Source organism: Saccharomycodes ludwigii, chromosome VI, assembly GCF_020623625.1.
Source record: "Saccharomycodes ludwigii strain NBRC 1722 chromosome VI, whole genome shotgun sequence".
Classification (NCBI taxonomy): Eukaryota; Fungi; Ascomycota; class Saccharomycetes; order Saccharomycodales; family Saccharomycodaceae; genus Saccharomycodes; species Saccharomycodes ludwigii.
The window spans coordinates 753,484-766,666 of NC_060205.1; the positions used below are offsets into that span (position 1 = coordinate 753,484).

Here is a 13,183-nt window from a genome sequence, read left to right on the forward strand (position 1 = left end):
GTTCACATGTCAGTGACACAATAAATAAATAAATATATAAAAAAAAAACATCATTAATTAAGGTTTATAATGTTCAAAAAACATTAGTATATATTGCTTAAAAATTTAATTAAACCTTTGATAGAGATATATTAATTGGTTTAATTTTTGTGCATTTTTACTTTTTTTTTTTTTTTTTTTTTTATAAATTTTTTTTTTTTAATACATATCTACAAATATAAACACACCTATGCTATTAAGAAAACTCTTTTCAAGTTAATATTATATAAACTTAAGAACTCGATCAAGTTAATATTTACATAACAAAATGTCAAACATCAATAATAATCATAAAGAAACTCTTTCCCATAATAAAAACCCCAATAATGAAAAAGATATTTTATCTTTAAATACAAGATCTCCCAAAAAAGGAATCTGGAAAATTAACGCATTAAGATCAAATGATAAAATTCAACGGCAAGAAAATAATTTGCATTTCCTTTTAAATGATCCGCAGTTTTTAAAGATAAATTCTAGTAAATATAAAAATTATTATGAAATCAGTAAAGCCCAACAAATAGGTCAGAAAGGCAAGAAGGTAAGTAAGCAAAAAAAATTACAAAAGATAAAAAAAAAAAATAATACAAATAAGCGTTTCACACATGATAGTAATATATTAGCTACAATACCTTTTCTAGAGCATGAGTTTAATGAAATCACTTTGGATAACGGTGGTACCAATAATATGAATAATATATTCTTTAGCTTTTCATCAACAGACCCAACTATGAATATAATAGACTTAAGTGATATAACTCAGCTTCGATCTGAAAACAAGACTGCCAGAAACAACGACGATTTTCAACTCTTTCTAAAACTTTGTAAACAAGTTACTAATCCACTCAGGTTTGAAAATTTTTTCCATGATTTAAAAATGACATTTGTACAAAATAGTTACCAGATAAATCCCATATTAGCTTCAATAAAAAATGATTATATGCAAACCATAAAAGAATACAATAACCTCTATAGTTTTTTTTTTGATAATCACCAGCAATATCATTCTTTTTTAGCGGAACTCATAAGCTCTTTGGAAAATGATTGGTACTATTTAAATAAAGAATGTGATATTGATAAAACAACATATACAGATAATTTTACATATTATTATGACAAATATCCTATTATGGATCAACAGTTATTTTTGAACAGTGAGCTTAATTGGATAAAATATTGGCGTAAAAATGAGGAAAATAAGAATTTAGGATTATTGAAACAGGAGGAAAATAGAATTTTTGTGAAAAATTATAGTTTGAAGAAAAATTGTACAATATATGAAAGAAATTTTTCACTGTTAATGATACCTGCAATGGACGAGTACAAAAGTTTTCACTATATATTTTGGTATGGATTATTACCTAACAATTTGAAAATTAGTTGTGATACAGTATTCCATGGGAGTCATACTAGTGAAAAGAATGTTATTCCAGAAATTTTATTTTTAACTATAAATTTCTGGGAAACGGAGACTGTGAATATAAATAGTGTTGATACAGAAGCTATTAAGCCAATAAAAGAAATGAACTTGGTGATAGAGGTATTTTCTGAAAGTACCATTAGAGAGATTTTAACTCAAAAAACTAACAAAGACAACGTGATGGGCTATAATGCTTGCACCTGTGTTAAAGAAAAAATATTTCAAGACTACAAATTAACGGTAATTGTTTTAATTCCATATATAATCAATGGGGAAATATTATATTATTTTACTTTAAAAAATTTTTTCAAACTTATTGAAGATATTAATGTCACGGACAGCTCAATGGCAACTGGTTCAAAGTTAAGAGAAAGATCTTTTAGAAAATATTGTAAAAGTCAAAGTTTTAAATTTGAGAATTTTACTGAAATTACAAACGAAATTACAATTAGCCAGGAAGAAGCAAAAATTTTTGAAGAAACTGGATTAAGTCGTGATGACATATGTTGCGAGTTACTATACATAATTAAAAATTACGATGAAAAGTATAACAAAGGTAATTTGGGTCATAAATATGGTGGTAAACACAGTGATAGAATACTGCAACTTTTCCCCAATATTCATGACAATGAATTAGCTATAGAAAGGACTAGGTTTTTATCGTTTTCCAAGTTTGAAAGTCTTTTGGTAAAATATATATTTTTAAATTAAAACAAAAAAAAAGATCTTGGATAATAATGCCCAAAAGAATGAAAGAAATAAAATTTTTTTTTTTTCTTTCAATTTAATTCCGATAAATTTTCTATTCTACGTTTATTATTACGGTAATCTCCGTTTTATTTTTCTTTTCTTTTCTTTTCTTTTCTTTTTATATTTATTTTCTTTGTCTTTTCTTATTCCCCGTCCCATGCATTAAAAGGCTAATCATTTTTAAATAACTTTGATCCCATTTTCAGTTTTGTATTTTCTTTTGAAGAAAAATAAAATCAATAAAAAAAGAAAAAAAAAAACCTACGATACTTGACACAATAATGACCCAAGATAAAAGTCATAATCAATATCATAATATCAATGGAACCATACTCGATAATTGGAATTATACCCGGTACAAAAAAACTTGTAATCCAAGCAAAGATTATGATTCTCCACTTTCAGAAAATTTTTTTTTGGAAACTGTTTCTGCAAATAATGGAATTGTTTGTGGCCCAATACTAAGGTTGATTTCGATTACTACAAACAAAGACAATGAGTCCATTTACAAAGGTTCTATATTACTAATATGTAATGGCAACAATCAACAACCTAAACCCATCAAGTTTTTCATTCAAAAGGACAACAGTAGTCTTACTACTTTTATACCAAAAAAAGTTGTATGCTTCCACAAAGATTTTTTATACAAAGACTCTGATCCCAATTTTTGTTTAAATTTCTATAGGTATGAATTTGAAATTACCTTAAATGAACAAAACGAACAACTAATCACATATTCTATCGACGACAACCATTTACCTCATTATAGATTCTATATACCATCAGCTAAACAAAACTGTAACACAATTTCATATTCTTGTAATGGATTTTCTTTGAATACTGATACTTCATCATTTAACGGATCTTTATGGTACGATGTGTTAAGGAGACATAGCTCTAATCATTACCATGTTATGCTAGGCGGAGGCGATCAGCTGTATTCTGATAGAGTTAAAATTGAATGTCCCAAGTTTTTAGAATGGTTGCATTATAAAAATGATGAACATTTTATCAAACAGAAATACCCTGAAAATGCAAAATCTTCCAAAATCAAACATGATATTCATCATCACAAGTTATTATTTCAAAATTTTGAATACGATACTGAATTTTCCAAACAAATTAGACAGTTTTATTTGAAAAATTATTTAGAGTGGTTTGGTTACGGATATTGGAAAGGTACCATGGGGAAAACTTTAATTACACAATTGCCAATCGCATTTGCCACCATTCCCTCCATTAACATCTATGATGACCACGATATAATTGATGGATTTGGTTCGTATCCTGATAAGACAATGAATAATGAAGTTTTCAAGAACTTGGGGAAAGTAGCCTATGAATATTACATGCTTTTTCAACAACAGGTTTCATCACCTTTTAGCAGCGATGAACAGGATGTGTATGGATATTTCAAGGAACCTAGCTGGGTTCTCGGTTCCGAACAAGGTTGCAAATTTATTGGTGAAAGATCACATTCGATTTTTACAAAACTAGGCCCCGATTTAGCCCTATTGGGTTTGGATTGCAGAACTGAGAGATCTTTAAAGGAAATATTGTCGAAAAAAACATATGACACAGTTTTTGCCAGATTGCAAAAAGAATACAATTCTAGTAGATATAAGCATTTGTATTTAATGCTAGGTGTCCCCATTATGTATCCCAGGTTTGTTTGGTTAGAAAATATTTTTGATTCAAAGTTATTGACACCAATTAAATGGGCCTCAAGAAAAGGATGGATGTTTCATGGTTTGGTTAATGAATTCAATGGAGACATCGAATTATTAGACGATTTGAATGATCATTGGTGTTCCTTTCATCATAAAGCTGAAAGAAACTATTTGATGGCTAGATTGCAGGATTTTGCTGCCAAAAATTGCGTTAGGATCACTATTTTAAGTGGTGATGTTCATTTGACCTGTGTTGGTCAATTTGAGCCCTCAACCAAAGCTGTTGCAGGCCATAAAAGTTCAGAAGATCCCAGACTAATGTATAATATTATATCAAGTGCTATAACGAACACCCCTCCACCTGATGCAATGGTAAAACTGTTGACTCATAGATCAAAGTCTAAACATAAGTTTAGCAACGATACTGACGAAAAAATGTGTGACGTTTTTAAGTCCAATAGGTCTAGTAATGGATCATTAAGTGAAAAATTCATTAATCAACGAAATTGGTGTGATTTAGTTTATAATTCGGAAACAGATTACGTTCAGTCTAAGATATATGTTGAAAAAGATAGAACAAGTATTGACTCAGAAACTAAAAGTTTCAAATTAGATATCTCGCCATGTACCGAACATAACGTTAAATTAGATCATGGTGGAATGAGACACGTAGGACAGTTTTAGATTGTAAAAATAGCGATAGTATTAAAAAGAATGTTTTATCCGATGATCCGAGACTAGCGGACATCACCAGATAACGGGAGGAGGGGGCGGGGGGCGGTTTGAAAACGGTTTTATAAAGAAAAAAATTAAATAAAAAATTCATGTGATAACATTCCTAATCATATTTATTGGATGCTGTACGGCAGTTTCTGAACGAAAAGAACATTTTAAGATTTCTTTTCTCTTTTTTTTCTTCTTTTTCCTTCTTTTTCTCTCTTTTCATTTTTATTAAAAGATAAAAAAAAGTAAATATTACTATCTACAACTTATTCTCATTTCCTTTGCTAACTTAATTTGTAAAGTTTTCTTTTTCCTTTTTTTAACATTACTTATCTCAAATTATATTTTTGGTAATTTCTAGCTTGCTGTAAGTAATTTACTCGGAACAGCAACTAGCAAAGGTTATATAAACGAATCGATATTATTACTTTCCTAATTGAGTTATTTATAAACCAAACACTTCTATAATAAATACTTATAGAAATCAAATTTCAACAATTAACACTTTTATACTCAGAATAACAACAAGCAAGTTAACAGTAACAATAACATCAAAATAATAATAAAAATAAAAAAAAAATAAAAAAAAAATAAAAAAAAATAAAAAAAAAAAAAAAAAAAGAGATAATAGGATAGCCTTTCTCCTTTCCCCAGTCCCCTGTCATTTTTGTCCCCCCCCCCCCTTTTAATACTAGCATTTCATTTCCAGATAAAACAACGTTGTATAGCCTAATATCATTATTGTTCAAGTATATATATATATATATATATATATATTTCCTTCCCTCTTCCGTCTATTCCCAATTTTAGGTTATATTTAAACTTTCTACCAGTAGACTGAACAATATCTAAGTGTTAGTCATTAAGAAAATAGAAATACTACTACTACTACTAATAATAATAATAACAAAACACCTATTAACAAGATAATATCTTACCAGAATACAGAAAACAAATGTCTAAAGATGGAGTAACTGATTCCAGTTATGAATTGTATAAAGAAGGTGGAATTATTCATAATAGATACCAAAAAATAGAAGATATTAGCGAGGGTTCTTACGGTTATGTTTCATTGGCAACAGATGTGAAATTAAAAAAGTTGGTTGCAATTAAATATATTTTTAAAATAGATGACGATGATGATGAAGATGATCCTGACGACTGTGATGATAAAGATGCTGTTGCCAACAAGAATATCAACGACGATATGTATAATTCTTCAAATGAAAAGAAACACCAACTGTTACAAAGAAGATCAGCCATTTCTGAAAAAATTAGAAGTAAGTTATCAAACAATATCTGCTACGAAGCTTTGCACGAGGTTGATATGCTAACAAAGATTGGAAAACACAAAAATATTATTGAATTGTTAGATTTCTTTGATTCTTATATTATTATGGAGTATTGCAATGGTGGTGACTTGTATGAAAACATTAAGGCTGATTTAGTTCCACGCAGTACTAAGATGGTTACACATATCGCGCTCCAATTAATGGATGCTATAGAGTTTGTACACAGTAAGGGGATTTATCACCGTGATGTTAAACCGGAAAATCTTTTGATTGCAGATACCAGGAGCTGGTCTATTAAGTTAACTGATTGGGGATTAGCTACAACTGATAAGACTTCGATGGATAGAGATGTTGGTTCAGAAAGGTATATGGCTCCTGAGCTGTTTGAAAGTAATTTAGATGGAAGTGAGAAGGGTTTGCCTTATGATTGTGCAAAGGTTGATATATGGTCTATTGGAATTGTCATGCTAAATGTTGTTTTCCACAAAAATCCATTTAGTGTGGCTAACCAAACCGATAAAGCTTTTTGTTATTTTGCTGCTAATAGGGAAGCTCTCTTTGATATTTTCTCGTTAATGACTCCTGATTTTTTCCAAGTTTTATTATTTGCCCTAGCCATTGATCCTACACATAGAGATTTAAAGAGGATGAAGGAGGAATTGAAGAAGAATTTGAAAGCATATACTTTTGATGATGACATTTATAACGCTGAAGACTATGAATTATATAAAGATGTTAAAGTGGAGGGTATGGAACAACTTTCCAAGAAACAACAGAATAAGGAAGAGAAATCAGAAGAGCGTGAGGAAAAGAAAGAGTCACAGGCTAAATTACCTCCAATTACTGTCGACAAGATTACTCCGGTTCCTTCAAACAAAGTTACGCCCAGTAATAAAATTACTGAAGAGGTTCCCAAATATAGATTTAGGAAAAGAAGCCAGGTGGGTTCTTCTAAACCAGTTGTTATTGAGCCTTACAATTCATACACTAATAATAACAGTACTTCATATCACAGTCCTCATTATAACAATGGTTATAGTACCAATCATTACAATCCTCTGAAAATTGACAAGAATAATAGGAAACCGTTGGCTATTCCAACACCTAATAGCCACATTAACAATTACTTTGACAATTATAATAAATCGAGTAATAACAAGAATTCGTTTAAAACCAAGGATTTTTTTACACCTCCAAGCGTTAAAAACAAGTATATCGAGGGTTATTTTGATCATCATAATAAGTGGAAATTGAGTACCAATGCGGGTAATAACAGCTCTGGTAAGGGCTATAACAAGCATAGCAGTGGAAAACAAAGTTCAAATAGTTTTAGTAACAACAGCCACAGCGGTGCCTATATGCCTAACATTATCCGAGTTCTGAGCGATAGCCCTGACGAGCCACCAATGAATACAACAACTTTCCACGAATATCATCATTTACAACAACAGCAACAACAACAACAACAACAACAACAAAAGAAGAGCACGCATATTAGCAAACACTCACCATCACCACCACATAGCCATCTGAACTCTACTTTGAATAATACAATTGCAGGTAATAACGACCACAGCTCCCATGAGGATGATATATTGTTTACTTTGGAGGAGGACGATTATGTAAACCAAACCAGTGATATGGATGATGATTTTACTCAATTTGACTTAGAAGATACCACTATCAATATGATCAACAATAATATTTCTAACAACAGCAATGATAGTGTTCCAGAGCTATTAAAGTCACCTGTTCAGGAACATGCTAACTTGGTGAATAATGCACTTAACCCGTTTGGGCAAGCCGGCCTAAATTATCCTGCTAAAGGTGTTAGTAAGAATGTCAATGATAACAGTAACACTACATACAATAACAGTCACTACAGCAGCGGTAGCAATATAAATATTCGGAGATCAAGTGACGATCATATTACTAATGCAAAACCTAATTCTGCTGATTCGAATAGCACTAGTAATTTATACATTCCACCACACCACAGAACATCAAGAAACTCATTTATTGGTAATAATGGGGATACCCGTGCGACACTACTTTCTTCAAACACCAACTCCGCACCGATTCCTTCTACATCACCATCTTCGACTAATACGAGTGCTAGCAGTGCCAATAATAGAAGGGTTTCATCTAGTAAACAACAGCAGCAACCTTATCATCACCAGCACAGTAAAACTAGTGATTTGGATAATAGTAAGTACACATTTAAAAATAACACTGGTTATGGTACTAATCATTATGGTGGGTTCAAGGCTCCATTTTATAATTTTAAAACGCTAGCTTCTTTGTCCACTACAGCAATTGAGAAAGGCGATGTTTTTCCTAATCAAAACCGTCGTAGTGGACATTATGATACTGATGAACATGCACTCACGTTTTCTGACGAAGATAATGATAGCAGCGATATTAACAAACAACAACAACAACAAATCTCCTATCATCCTAGGCATAATGCCAGTAGTTTTAGTGATGCTAGAACTCGTCCTTATAGAAAAAGTTTTGGAACTATCGGCACAAACGGTAACAATGGAACTAACGGTTTACAACAGTCTGAGTCTGCTGTTACTAATCATAGAAATGTCGATGCTAGCAATAATAATGATATTAATAGCGGATTCGGAGGCGATATGGAAAATGGAAGAAGGAGTTCAATTCAAAGTGATCTGGTTGGCTCCTTGGAACAATATAAAAACAATTGGGTTATGTTACAGCAACATCAGGATTGACTAAAAATATACTATTATATAAAATGCACTAGATACATATTTTATCATGTATGACATATGTAAGTCCACCTTTCTTCCTTTTGTTATTATTGTTATTATTATTATTATTATCATCATTAGTCTTTCTTTTTATATTTAATTTTCATTTTCATTTTCATTTTCATTTTCATTTTCATTTTCATTTTCATTTTCATCTTCATTTTTTTTTTTTCAGGGAATAAATTCTTATATAATTTAAATAGAATAAAGATATTTTTACTCTACTTCTATAACACACATCAAGAAACCAAAAAATGACCTTATTATTTAAATCAGTTACAATGATTAAAGCTTTTAAATTTTTTTCAAGAAAACCATTTAAAATAATAAAAATATAAACAAAAGTAAACAACAAATAACAACATCAACAATAATAATGGAGGAGTGGAGAGAGACAAGAAAAAAGGAAGATGAATATACATAAGAATACAAAAATTAATATTTCTAAATGCTTTAATTTTTAGGTTCTGTAACAATAACAAACTTATATAAAATAAAACATAGTGTCGTGAATATGACACCATTTGTGGTGCTAGCCAATGTTTTCCACCAAGTAATTGGTCCTTCCCCCTTAGAATTGGCAGCATCATGTCCACTTTTAATTGTGTTGTGTAAATATTTATTAATGTCATTTTCTTTTAGCACTAAAGTGTTAGTTTTGTTCTCTTCCAAAACATCGCTACTATTTCCACTAGCTTCTATAGCTAAATCTAAAACTGTCTTTTCGATATAATAATCTTCCTCGTCATTTATACCATGCTTAATATTATTACCATCACTATCTGATAAATCAGGTATTATTTCTTGAACATTGCCAAAAAAATCAGTAATTAGTACATCAGACACATTTCTTTTAAACAAATCCGTTCTAACCCCAGTATGGGAGTGCACTTTATCAAAAGTTAAATAATCAAACAAATCTTTCATTGTTAAGTTTGAAGTTTTATCTTTAATGTTTTCTAGGAACTCTAGAGAATAGTATGTGAATCTGTCAATGACGGCAACTCCCAATTCTACATCTGAATGATGTGAGTAAGAACTTTCTTCAAATTCACTAGACCCACAAGCTAAGATATTTGGGGAATAAAACTTGGAGTACATGGTATTTGCTTGGCAAGTGTCAATCATAAAGAAAATCTCATTATATCTTTTTTTCTCATACATTTGATGGAAGGCGTTAGCAATGTCCAAGGAGGCAATTTCTTCTGCATCTTGAAATTTTAAAAAATCAGCTCCACCATGCCCGGTCATATATATAAATATATTGGAGTTTTCGTTCGTTAACAATCTTTTACTTTTAGGATGATCTTCGTCCCACCTGTCGGTCAATAATCTTATGAAATTTTCGACTGTGACTTCATAGCCTCTATAATCAACTTCTACACTTTCACCGTACAAATCTAACATATGGTCCTTGTTGTTGAAAACTGCACCTGGAAATAAGTTTCTTGAATTACAGCTAACATCGTCACTTAACATTAAAATGATTTGTGAATCTGGTATACCTAATCGTTTAACTGTTCTATACATGGATAATACATTGGCCATATGTCGATAATTAAACCAGAATCTAGATGTTGACACTAAAACTGCCCAGTTATTTGTGTGTTTATGAGCTGTTGCTAAGGGTTGTGGATATGCATTGATTAGCACCGAAAAACAGATTAATATAGTTGTTAACAAAGTGAGTAGATTCATTCTTATTTGTGAATAATTTCTTTTTTCTTGAAATGTGCTTTTGTTTATTTCTTATTGTAATTTTTGGCAATGCTAGAGTGGGAAGAGTTGAATATAAGAGAAGATTAATAATAATAATAGTTCTCGAACTTTTTTTATTTTTATTTTTATTTTTATTTTTATTTTTATTTTTTGGTGTTGGATTGTTTGGTTTCTGAGGGACTCGAAAAGTTTGCGAGCGCAGAGAAAGAAAGAAAAAGCGGATGTTGTGAATATGTAAAAATTTACCGTTTGTAAACAAAAACAACAATGATAAATTTGTGACAAAATTTTAAGTACAACTTAATTATAATAAATTCGTGAGAAAGGGCTAAATCAATTAATAAACCATATTCTTTCCTTTCTTCTTTGTTAAAAATAGATTATATTATCCCTCGAAATGTTTTTTTTTGTTTCTTTTCTTTGGTAACTCAAATATATCCTTTTCCTGGGGGTTGTCTTTTATTCTTACCAGTTTAGCTACACTTATAGAAATAAAAGGGCAACCCCAAACATATAAAGAATTAGTAGTGAAATTTGTACTTTTATTTTTAGCAGTATTTAGGCCAAATTCAACAATTAACAATGCTAATTGAAAAAACTTCAATTCTTTTCAAATCAAATATAATATTACAAGCTTAGAATTAATTGTATTAACAGTGAATATATGTTATAAATACGACTATGTAATTATTATTAAGGGCGAGTAATGTCAACTGTTTATGGTTTATAATGTTCTTGGAATAAATAACATAGCGTCTTTATTTTGAGTGGCCATTTTTTAAACCAAATATATATATATATATATATATAGATTCAATTAAAATATCATTCTTTTTCAAGTAATAAACTACTATTTTTTAATCCAGCTTCCCCAATAGTCTTATCTAACATGTCTAACAAATTTGTTTTATTTTGTGGTGTAGTTAAGGAAAATCTAACTCCATTAAGATCTTCTCCCAAATCAGCTTTAACGTATTCATAAATAGCACGTACTTTATCTTCAATATTAAATCTACGTACTATTCTACGACCAGTGCTTGTCCTTATTTGCAACCTTGTAGTTACGCCAGGTGTATTTTGTGGTTCTGGACGTTTAACAGCTTCAATTAAATCAAATACACTTAATTCTTGCTTTTCTTCTTCTTTTTCTTCTTCTTCTATTGTCCCCCCCCCTTTTTTAATAGAATCATCGGTACCACTAAAAGCAGTATTTGTGTCAATATTTTTATCATCATCAGAGGTAGTGCCAGAAACGACAGCCAAGCTTTTTTGTTCTATTGGTTCTGATTGAGCAGTACCAGGAATAGGGTTCAAACTCAAAAATTCATCGAGCTCGTTGATAAAACTTTCTGTAGCAGGAACTTGTGTATTCCATTGTTTTAACCTTTCACCAGTTATAGAATCTAGTATAGCTATATGAGGTAAAGAGTCTTTCCCGTTTAATAAGCCATAAAACTGACAATAGTTTTGTCCTATTATGGTGTCGTAGTGATATTGCAAAAAAATAAAGTTGTTACTAATCAACCTTTTCACTCTTCCATCTTTCCATAAATCTCTATTTAATACTTGACATTGAAAAACATCAACTGCTTGGATATTGATCATGATCCATTTATTGGATCTTCTGCCTTCTAGTTTAGCCTCGTCTAAAGTTATATTCTGTATTAAATCAAAAGGCGGTCTGAATAACATTGCCAATTTTTCTTGATGCGTTCTGTGGCGATTATTTGTACGTATTGGATAAGGTCTATCATAATCATCATTGTCATATTCTTCTTCCTCCACCTCATGAACACGGTCAAATTCGTCTTCACCATATTCAGTGTCATTATTATTGTTATTGTAACGAGTATGATTAGATCTTGAACGATAGTTTTCAGAAATAAATTCTATGTCTTCATCGTTATTATATTCATCCATGTGATCATTATCATCATCATCATCATCATCATAGTTATTGTAGTCATATTCATCAATAGGGTCATCATCAGCATCGTCATCATAATCATTATCATCATCATCATCGTCATCATCGTCATCAAGAATCTCTATTCGATTTTGGTTAAATACACTCCTTGGATGATTAGTGGAAATAGAAGTTAATGGATTAAATCTGCCTCCAATTCCTCCAAATGAAACGTTTGGGAAAACAATTGTTTCTGAAGTATCTATTAAAGTTTCATGTCTCACTTGAATTGGTTCTCTGACGCTGTTGTTGTCTTGTTGTTGTTCGATTCGTTGGTTTTCTTCATTTTGTAACCTTTCAGCAAGTGCCAGATCATCATTGTTATTTGTTGGTGTGTGGTTGTCGCCACTATTATTATTATTAGTGTGGGTAATAGTTGATCCATGCTCAAAATATAGAGATACTGCCGTATCTAAATTTCCACCAGACATATCAATGAAGTGTTTTGCTATATCTGTTGAGTCGACATTTGTAATGGCCAGAAAAGTGGCAATATCGTCTTCTGATACCATTGTTTGTGATTTTGGGTCTTTAAAAAGATGTAAGTTTCTTATTGTTGCGATGGAATATTATACAGTTTTTTTAAAAAAAAAAAAAAGAACTTGTTGATCCTAAACTTGGGATATATATCAATTTTGAGTTGAGTTACAAAAAAGTATTAGTATTGTTGTAACAAGAAGAAAGAATAAATGGTATTATTTATGAGGGGCGAGTAAGGAAAAGTAAAGTAAAATAAAGTTAAAAAAAAAAAAAACATTTAATTGGAATCAAAGAAAGGTGACCCAGTTATGTATCGTATAGAATGATAATCAATAGTAGGAAATTTG

General features: G+C 30.6%; 5 protein-coding genes across 5 annotated transcripts; 3 read left to right on the forward strand and 2 right to left on the reverse strand.

The window, feature by feature from the left end:
* Nucleotides 1–307: 307 nt before the first annotated feature.
* Nucleotides 308–2,167, forward strand: SCDLUD_004730 (uncharacterized protein; the record flags this gene model as incomplete). Its single annotated transcript, XM_046076788.1, has 1 exon — nt 308–2,167. One exon carries the CDS (start codon nt 308–310, stop codon nt 2,165–2,167), a length of 1,860 nt encoding a protein of 619 aa, XP_045933226.1.
* A 320-nt stretch (nt 2,168–2,487) lies between these two features.
* Nucleotides 2,488–4,560, forward strand: SCDLUD_004731 (uncharacterized protein; the record flags this gene model as incomplete). Its single annotated transcript, XM_046079603.1, has 1 exon — nt 2,488–4,560. One exon carries the CDS (start codon nt 2,488–2,490, stop codon nt 4,558–4,560), a length of 2,073 nt encoding a protein of 690 aa, XP_045933227.1.
* A 994-nt stretch (nt 4,561–5,554) lies between these two features.
* Nucleotides 5,555–8,632, forward strand: KSP1 (putative serine/threonine protein kinase KSP1; the record flags this gene model as incomplete). The annotated part of the gene is made up of 1 exon (XM_046079604.1): nt 5,555–8,632. One exon carries the CDS (start codon nt 5,555–5,557, stop codon nt 8,630–8,632), a length of 3,078 nt encoding a protein of 1,025 aa, XP_045933228.1.
* Nucleotides 8,633–9,124: 492 nt separating this feature from the next.
* GPI8 (GPI-anchor transamidase) lies at nt 9,125–10,369 on the reverse strand (the record flags this gene model as incomplete). Its single annotated transcript, XM_046079605.1, has 1 exon — nt 9,125–10,369. The coding sequence occupies one exon, from the start codon at nt 10,367–10,369 to the stop codon at nt 9,125–9,127; it is 1,245 nt and encodes a 414-aa protein (XP_045933229.1).
* Nucleotides 10,370–11,215: 846 nt separating this feature from the next.
* Nucleotides 11,216–12,868, reverse strand: UBX5 (DNA protein crosslink repair co-factor UBX5; the record flags this gene model as incomplete). The annotated part of the gene is made up of 1 exon (XM_046079606.1): nt 11,216–12,868. The coding sequence occupies one exon, from the start codon at nt 12,866–12,868 to the stop codon at nt 11,216–11,218; it is 1,653 nt and encodes a 550-aa protein (XP_045933230.1).
* Nucleotides 12,869–13,183: the final 315 nt, after the last annotated feature.